The sequence below is a fragment of the Alosa pseudoharengus genome, unplaced genomic scaffold, assembly GCF_046254945.1.
Source record: "Alosa pseudoharengus isolate Yale_2024_CS ecotype anadromous, Long Island Sound unplaced genomic scaffold, YU_APseudo_1.1 YU_APseudo_1.1_scf_19, whole genome shotgun sequence".
Taxonomy (NCBI): domain Eukaryota; kingdom Metazoa; phylum Chordata; class Actinopteri; order Clupeiformes; family Clupeidae; genus Alosa; species Alosa pseudoharengus.
The window spans coordinates 852,501-862,500 of record NW_027468657.1 but is presented as its reverse complement, the minus strand read 5'-3'; the positions used below and the strand labels follow the sequence as shown (position 1 = coordinate 862,500).

Here is a 10,000-nt window from a genome sequence, read left to right as displayed (position 1 = left end):
ACAGGTACACAGGGAACATGACATAACACATCGTATGAAGTCAGCAAAACATTACCACAGTATCTACAATATTTACACATTATTTACACAATTATTTACAAAAGATTACAAGAATGGCCTCAGATCAAAGTCTTCATTCAACCCTTTTGGGGCTAAAGTGTCCAGTATCTAAATCCAGTAAGCTTCTCTCTGAAGTAACAGACAATTAACATTTCCTCCACGGAAGGGCTGTTTAACCAGTTCAATGCCGCAATATCTGAGAGTGGATACATTGTGAGAGGCTTGTGTGAAGTGCACCGCTACTGGGCTTTGGGTGTCATGGTTGTGAATATTTGATCGGACCCAACATGCACGGGCACTTGAGCAAATAAAGGACATTCTTGGTGTTGCAGGTGATCACACCTTTGATGTCATGAGGTTTTCCTGTGTGTGGGTGATTAAAAGTGCTGGTTTTATGTGTGAAGTTGCATTGGGGGCAGTTACCACATCTGTAATTCCCAAATGGAATAGTCTGTAAAAAATGTGGTGGAGTCAATGGTGGAAGATGAGCTCTCACCAACATGTTTTTGAGATTGGGTGCTCTCTTGTACACAATGCGAGGAGGTGTGGTGAAAAATGTAAGTGCTGGATCAGAGTCAATAATATGCCAATGTTTCTTAATGATGGATTCGAAATCTCTACCAAGAGGTGAGTATTGGACAATGCAATTGACTCTGGACTCAGATGTTCTGGATCTGGTGTGACTGAGACAATCAGTTTGCGACACATTTTCAAAGCGACTACGTGCTTGTGTAATCCATTCATGTTTGTATTGTCTCTGTTGAAAACGTTTTTCTAGATCATGCCTGGGCTTGGAAATCACTGTCTGAACTACAAATCCGGCAAACGCGACTAAACTGAGATAAGGGTAGACTCCTCTTGAGTGGAATAGGGTGAAACGATTGTCCATGAAGAATAGAATTCCTGTCAGTGCTTTTGCGGTACAAGTTAGAAGCCAGTCTCAGGAGTCCACAATAAAGGGATGCAAAACTTGGGGCCATTTTGGCTCCCATGCTCGTTCCTGATACCTGGAGGTAAAAATCATAGCCAGAGAGGAAAAAGTTAGAAGTGAGAACAATTTCAACTAGATGTACCGCAGAGCGGTACAAAATATGACCGCCGCCCAGTCCAGCACATTTTTTCCACAAAAATAAATCACGCTGAAAAGCCTATATGATTCTAACTGTCTCACTAAATTGCATTATCCACACTCAATTCTCACTGATATCTGCTAGACAACAAGTACCAAAACATGATTAGTTCATAGATTTCACATGTAAAATTCATTTTATACAACCCCACCTCCATCTTGCCTGTTCATAATTCTGAGAAATTATTGAAATGTGTGCATGTACATGTTTATGTTATGTGTGTGTGTGTGTGTGTGTGTGTGCGTGCGTGCTTGTGTGTGTGCCTGTGTATGTGCCTGTGCAAGCGTACATATGTCTACTGTGTGAGTATGTGTCATACGTATGATTACTGTGACAGACTGTATCTGTTTGTGCACATGTGTGTACATGAAATGGGTTAACATGACCCCTGGAGGCAAACATACGGAAAAAAATGGTCATCCTAGTCCCTACAGTTCTCAAGATATTTACAGAGAACTGTGTCTGCCCTACCCTCCTTTCGGGGGTCCAGTCCAGCGGGGGGGGCTACAGATCAAAACGAAAAACGACGGTTCCATGCTATCCATGTGGGGTTACATGCCCACCAAGTTTTGTGTACACCGGTCTTTCAGTGTCCCGGGAATCCTTGTTGGTGTACGTCACTAAATGTACACATACATTATTTTATTGTAAGGCCCCCCATGAACGAAAGTACACGAAACTTGCCATGCATACGGAGGGTGTCATAATGATCCTACACTTTTAATTTTGTGCAGTTTTGACCTTGTCAGCCAGAGATATTGTGATGAAAACACCTAATTTTTTGCTTTTTAATTTTTAACTAGGTGGCGCTATACATGAAATAAGTGGTAATGGGATGGGTTGACATGCCCCCTTAAGACCAACATACATAAAAAAGGTGGACCTCCTAGGCCCTACGGTTCTCGAGATATTCACAGAAAACTGTCTCCGGCCACCTACAGGCCAGTTGGTGTATAGTAACATAAATTAATTTATTGTGTGGCCCCCCATGAACGGAATTCCATGAAACTTGGCGTGCATACAGAGGGTGTCATAATGATCCTACACTTCCAATTTCGTGCAGTTTTGACTATGTTAGGACACAGATACCTGCGATTACAACACCTCATTTTTACTTTTTTGTGTTTAACTAGGTGGCGCTATACATGAAATGAGTGGTTATGGAATGGGTTGCCATGCCCCCTTAAGACCAACATACAAAAAAAAATGGTCCTCCTAAACCCTACGGTTCTCGAGATATTCACAGAAAACTGTGTCTGCCCTACCCTCCTTTCGGGGGGTCCAGTCCAGCGGGGGGGCTACAGATCAAAACGAAAAACGATGGTTCCATGCTATCCATGTGGGGTTACATGCCCACCAAGTTTCGTGTACCCCGGTCTTTCAGTGTCCCGGGAATCATTGACGGAAATTTGGGCATGCGAAAAAGAAAAAAAATAATAATAATCTGACTAAACCTATATGACCGCCGCTTCGCTGCGCGGCGGTCATAATGAGGTCCACAATGCAGGAAGTACTTGGGGTGTCGCTAGAGCGCTGATTTAAAAAGAATTCTACTGCTTTGATACCCCCTTCAAAGGGTACGTTGGTGTAAAGAGACTCAATGGCCATGGTCACTAAGAAGCAGTGTTCATCTGTTAATTGAATCGATTGGATCATTTTAATGAATTCCATTGAGTCTTTTACATATGATGGAAGAGAGGTAACAAGTGGTTGCAGAAAGTAATCCACGAATGCTGCAATTTTCTCTGTTAGAGACCCAATAGCTGCCACAATGGGCCGTCCAGGGGGTACATCTGTATAGATTTTGGGGATTTTGGGGAGAGTATATAAAACTGGAGTGACAGGGAAGTCTACTACCATGAAGGCATGTTCTTGTTTTGTAATTTCTCTACTTTCTAGGAGGGAATCCAACTTCCCTCTGCACTGTTTGAATTCCTGTGTAGGATTAAGATTTAATTTGTGATAGAAGGTAGTATTGTTCAATTGTCTCTGAATTTCCCCATCATATGCTGCCCGGCCCATGATGACAATGGCTCCACCCCAAGGCCGTAGTCATGATGTCAACATTGGGGGGGACCAAATCTGTAATGGGGTCTGAGGGACCCCCAAACAGAAGCCCCCCCCCCAAATATACTTTAAAAGAAATGACAAACTAGAGTATCTTTTGATAACCTCTATATTACACAGAATGTGGTTCTTTGACACCTGAAGAGTTTTTTAAACTAAGGCTTAGACTCATAGGTTTGGAGCCTAATAAGATTTTGTCTTTTAATTTAGATTTTATTATGCTGGTGGCTAATCACACAATTTTAACGTAGTTTAAAAGGGACAGGATTCAGGAATAGGCTACTAAGACAGGCCCCTCTTCTGTCTGACTCACCTCATGTTACCCCTGTATGCATTAAAGACTGCCTTCTGACAGAAATGACGTTTTGTGCCAACATGTAGAAACACTAGGCCTACTACAGCCTTTAATTGGTGAATGGAGGTGCAAATTCCTTTCTTTGGTTATTGTCCGCGATTCACATTAATAACTAGGCTATCACGTATTGTAAACGTCGCCACATTTGATCACGTTTTGCCTGCATGGATGCGCGCTTGAGTGCGCATCTAAATAATATGCAAGATGCAACAATCATTTCTTTTTTTTTTTATACTTTATTGCAATTATTTATCTACATCCATGTAAGGTACCCACTTCACTTATTTCACATGTTACATTGCAATTTTTGTTTTTTGTTATTTTATACATATAAAAAAGAAATAAGAAAAGACATGACAAAAAAAAAAAAAAAAAAGAAACATGATAGAAAACTTATACAAAAAAAAATACAAAATAAATAAATAAAAACTCCATACAAAACAAAACATGACACCCAGAAAAGAAAAGGGGGGAGGGAAAGAAGGGGAGTGGTATTTGAGCTACACAATACTATCTTATTCTATGTGCAATTGCACTTGTTTTTAGATATTTATAGGCGCGTTTTTGGCCATTTATAGGGCCTACATGCGTCTTTGGTCCTGTGTGGAATTATCTGTGTTGTTGACCGATGTGTGCATATCATTTCTATTATTGAAATAAATAATTATTTTATGTAGTATTTTTTCTGGGTATAACTTATTCCATTTACTAAGTTGGTTCCTAATTCTAAAAGTAAGTCTTTCCATATCCAAGATGTTTTCTATTGTGCTATGCCACTTACACAAATCTGGGGCTTTTTCTTGTTTCCATCCCCTTGTTAGTTGTTTTATTGCAGATATACGTACTATATTAAACAATTTTTGATATTTAGGTTCTATTTTCTTGGACAGGCTTATACCTAAAAGGTTTTCTAATGTTAAGGTCTGTCGCAACTCAAAAATATGTGTTATCGCTTTATCAAATTCCTTCCAGAATGTTTTTAGTACTGGGCATAAGAAAAAAATATGGCTATAATTTGCGTTTTGCTCTCCACAGCTTCTCCAACATCTAGTCCCTAACGGCTGAGATTTCCCGCATTTGTCAGGTGTAATAAAAAATCTCTGTTGTAATTTCCACGCAAATTCATTCCAATATTTTGATTGTGTTATTGCAGTATTTCCTTTTAGTGACTCTGTCCAGTTTTCCATTGTGATATCAATTTTCAACTCTTTTCCCCATTTTTCTTTAACTTCAACCTTTACCAAGGTGAGTTTTTGGAGTATTTTGTATATTCTTGAAAGATTCCCCTTACCTGTATTCCTATTCTTAATTAAATATTGTACTAAATAATTTTCTGTTTGCTCCGCTAAGTTTTCCTGAACATAACTTCTGACCTGTAGAGACTTGAAGAAGTGTTTTTTATCCAAGTTGTATGTTGAAGCTATATTTTCATATGTATCCACCATTTGTTTGTTCAAAACTTGTGAGAAAGATATTAATCCTTTATTAGCCCAACCTTTCAAGATTTGATCCATTCTATTTGGTAGGAAGTCTGGGTCATGCGCCATCTCCCTGAGATATACATAATCAGTCTTTATTTTTAGTTTTTTACAAATTCGTTTCCAAGTTCTTATTGTGTTCAAAATGCTAAAATTGTGACCTATGTGAAGATTTTGAGTCTTTTTCCCTAGGAAAGGTAAAGTCCCTAATGATACAGTTGCCAATTCTCTTTCTATTCTAATCCACTTAGTTTCTACTTCCTTGTTCATCCATATAATTATTGTTTGAATTTGTGTTGCATAAAAGTAGTTTTGTAAATTTGGCACACCTAACCCCCCTTCTTCCCTTTGTTGAGTTAAAGATTTTAATTTAATTCTATGTCTTCTATTATTCCAAATGAAATTAGAAATCAATTTGTTCCATATCTTAAATTGGGATTCTAAGAGTGCCAATGGTAATGCCTGAAACAAAAATAAAAATCTTGGGAGGACCATCATTTTAATAGTTTCCACCCTTCCAAACATTCCTTCTGGTATTATTCTCCACCTATTCAAATCCTGCCTTACCTTATGCTCCAGCACACCATAGTTATTCTCATACAAATCATTCAGTTTCTTACTTATGTAGATACCCACATATTTAAAGTTATAGCAGTCTTTGACATCTTGTGTAATTTCTTTCCCAATTATTAAGGCTTCACATTTATGTTCATTTACCTTATATCCTGAAAATGTACTGTATTCTTGGATTGTTTTCTTTAACTCCGGCACTGATTCTTCTGGTTCTGCTAAATAAACTATATATATTAAAAAAAATAACTATAACAATCATTTCTAAGAGGCATATACACGGTAATTTCTGGCATTACTACTAGCATATGAATGCATTAAAGACATGAAAGAAATGACACAGGCTTGCACAAATTCATCATTTAAAATTAAACGTTTCACTTTCGCTATCATTGCGAGAATAGGCTACAATATGGAAAATGTTCCCTTTCAGTCTGATTGGCTCCAAACATGGATGGGATTTCCTTAGCCTGTGCTACACCTTTCCAACAAGTTTTGTGAAAATTGTTCCGGTAGCTTTTGCGATATTGTTGACAGCCCTACCTCACCGCAGTAGGGTGCAGTAAATGGAAGCTTTTGATAGCGCACGTCACTAACGAAAAACGGAAAATCACCAGGACAAACCACTCAGGGGTGTAGGCTACTCTGGAACCATAGGTCACTAATTTGTGCGTTATTTACGTTTGATTACATTTCAGATACGTGTTGGTTTCCTGTAGGCCTAGTATAGCGCTTTATTCTTTCTTTATTTTTCTATGTCCGAATATTGGGGGGGACATTTTGGTCATATTTGAATATTGGGGGGGACACGTCCCCCTCAATGTCTATGGTGACTACGGCCCTGCTCCACCCTTATCTGCACTCTGGATCACCACTGTTTTGTCGTTTTTTATAGAGTTCAATTCCATCCTCTGATCCTTAGTCAAATTGTTGGCCACCTTATATTCCCTCTTTTTACTCAACAGGAGGGAAACATCTTTCTCCACTAATCTGCAGTATGTGTCTATGAATGCATTTCTTTTTTGAGGGGGAATAAAGGTGCTTTTACCTCTAAAGGGAGTGGAATTGCACTTTAACGTGATTGATCACATGACCTATCATGGATGTATATATGGAGGTGTGTCTCCCCACTTGTTTCATGTCTGATGAAGGGCTGGGGCCCGAAACGTCACATGTGGTGATATAACATAGTGAGTCACTCATGCGGTGTTTAATGCATTTCATCACAATAACAAGTTGCACAGATAACCTTCAACTCAGAATATATCCTACAGTATATATGAACTTAGATAGCGGGAATAAGCCTAATGCAGTATTGCATCTACCGTCAGCAACAACCGACAAGTAAAAAACATTTTACTTCTAGTAACACTGGATTTGGTATGTGTGCTTGCCTCCATACTAGAGCTTGATAATGTGCTCTTCTAATATGCCATTGAGCAGCATCACTTGTTGGTGGTAATCTTTAGGCCATCTGATGTAGGCTACCTAGGCCTTCCTGTGCTTATGGGATTTCTTTGACAGTTGCAAAGGGAAAAGAGTGAAGATAGTCTTCTTTGGTCCCAGTGTAATTTAATAAGTACGTTTCAACCACTCAGGTCTTAATCAGATAGGCCTACACCATATCTGTTGCAATATCTCTGTGCATTCCTACATTAGGTCTATTTCTTTGATAGTTAACATCATTTGCTACCACATAAGAAATACCAAATAACAATACAAAAGTTTCTTACAAACTTTCCTGCATACTATGTGCTGCAGTCAGATGGGTGTCCTAAAGACATAACTAGATCTTGAGCATCTACTGTATAACCAGTGTTGAATGAGCAGTTTTTGCAGCGATCACTACTGGACATTTCACATTGCTAGACAGCACTTGAGTAAGGATGACTTATTTCCACTACACAAATAACCATCGCTATCTGCAATAGCTACAGTACAGGGACAATAATCAGTTCATAGCTGAGGATTTGTCCTAGGTCCACTTCCCTTTCAGCATCAGTAATGATGCACTGGAGAATGTTTCTTTTTGTTGCACTATAAAGGATATCTTGTCTAAATGTTTTGCAAATAATCTCCATAGCACTCTTCAGCACTACTCAAACATGCACACTCTTCCATTGTTCTGCATGGCTGGAATTTGAATGATAGGAAAGAGCACCGGTAAGATGTTTTGACTAGGCAAGCACGGTCGCCAATACAGTAAAACAAATACAGTGTAAATCCTCTGTAAATACTGACAACTGTTCATAATAGTTAGTGACAAAGTACTTTCTACAGAAAAATGAGTAGACACCTACTATTCTATCAATTTATTATCAAGGAATCTATTTTGTTTCTAAACGTCATACTGAATTTTAGCTATTATTTCAATTTATATTTTAATTTTATCTTATTTTCATTTGCTACTTGAGGGTCATCGGGGTAATTCCTGTCCTGTCCTACAACATATCTGATACATAAAGAATATATTAAGGCCTTATTTTGTTCCCCTATGATATCTGATGGCAAAACCAAAAAGTATGTGAATTATGGTAATTATGCTAATTAGCAAGCTTAAAACTCAAAATTGAGCTTGGTAAACAAAATATTTGAATTCAGCACCCTCAAATTGTGTGAAATAGCCCCTTTACCGACTTTTCCTCAAATTTGCCAATAGGACTTTTTCTGAACGTTTGTAACTAGCTAATCTGCTCTCCCTAATACTTTATCACAGTATTGTGTTACTGTGACCTGTCTATGCAGCGTGACAAGGTCGCCATCTAGTGGCAGTAAAGAAGACACCACTCAGTTGTGCTGGGTGCCTATGTAGTGACGTAATTGGATATATTGCATCGAGCGCAAGCGCAGTCTAAAGCAGATGAAAACAGCTGGAGGAGAAGGCCCATCATGCAATTCGCTCGCCTCTACGGGTTAAGCCTGTTCTGATTTTCAAGCCTGCCTTGGAAGATGTCCGCAATGGCTGCATCTCAAAGACTCAGAGTCTCCGACGATGCGTCCGAGTAAGACGGCAAGAGGAAGGAAAGAAGCGGTCCGAAGGGGGCCCGTTTAAGGTCCCGGATCAGCATGACCACCGGCTTCAGCTCCAGCTCCGTCCGCTTCGCTGATTACTTCGTGATTTGCGGACTCGACACCGAAAGTGGACTGGAACCAGACGAGCTGTCCGGTAGGTTACGAGTTGTGAAACATTTATCTCAACAGAATTGTACAGCTTTTTCGAAATACGGGGTTGTCATAGCCTACGGGTTGACATACGGCAGAGTGATGCTGCCTGTGTGTGTAGGCGACCTGTAAGGGATGCAAAACAACAACAACGCAGCTCTCATCTCAACTAGCCAAGTAGCCTACGCGTCACGGGTTCGGCTTCGCGATGTAAACGAGCGCCCAGGCTCATTTGAGCCCTGTCAGAACGATGTTTTAAAGACTAGAATTGACAAACAGATGAGTTAGACTTTTAAGTAATTTTATCTGGTAGCCTAATCATCACAGACTCGTGCGTTTATAATAATATAACGGTAATTTCGTGCGACGCACAGAACATGTAAATATCTAGCACGGCAAGTTTGAACCTTTCAACATCCGTGGATAGGGTAAGGAACATCAAACGCCGAATTGATAGGCCTATCTAGGGTCTTACCAGGGTGCCTAGTGAGCAGTTCTCTGCGTTGTGAATAATTTCTACCGGTAACACCTAGTTGCGGTGACATCGATCGACCCCCGCATCGTTCAGAATCTCGGCTAGCTGGAGGCGGATGATGCGCGCCTGAACCGCTAGGCCGAGGCCGCCCGCCTGCCTGTTTAGTTCGGGGAGGTGTTGGTTGCGTGGCGAGCATGAGAATATTGTAAAGGCTTGCCTATAGACTCCCATTTGGCCATTAACACAGATTTGTTGTGTTTGTGAATATGTCCGTTATGAGAGAATGGATAGCAGACTTGTGTGTGAATATGACATTTAAATGCATATAAGAAGAGGATGGGCAGCAGAGTTGTTGTTTCCTGTTATGTCTGTCTTCAAAACAATCGTAGTGGTCTGTCGTTGAACAGGTCCTTACACATGTTAAAGAGGGGTCGCCTGTTTACAACGTTGTGTTGTGGTCATTCTGCCCTTAAACTAACGGCTCCAGAGTCCAGGCTAACTTTTCCCTCCAGTAATGTTAGTGTTCCTTACTGAAAATTTGAAAATTGTAGGAGCACCAGCAAAAAATGCGCACTATTTTGATCTACACGCAACACTACTAGCGGTGGGCAATAAGGACTGACATTTATATACAATTTTTCTTTATTTTTATTTTTCATTATTTTTACTTTTATCCAAAGTCACTTACATATGTCAATTAATA

The 10,000-nt window shown here is 39.7% G+C and overlaps 1 protein-coding gene across 2 annotated transcripts in view; it reads left to right on the top strand.

Moving 5' to 3' along the window:
• The first annotated feature begins 8,579 nt into the window (after positions 1–8,579).
• Positions 8,580–10,000, top strand: part of dennd5a (DENN/MADD domain containing 5A) — a 67,544-nt gene continuing 66,123 nt past the window's right edge. For both annotated transcript variants that reach the window (XM_076291480.1, XM_076291478.1), the window contains exon 1: positions 8,580–8,826. In XM_076291480.1, coding sequence (XP_076147595.1) covers positions 8,727–8,826 — 100 coding nt within the window. In that variant the 5' untranslated portion in view covers positions 8,580–8,726. The remainder of the gene's footprint in view (positions 8,827–10,000) is intronic.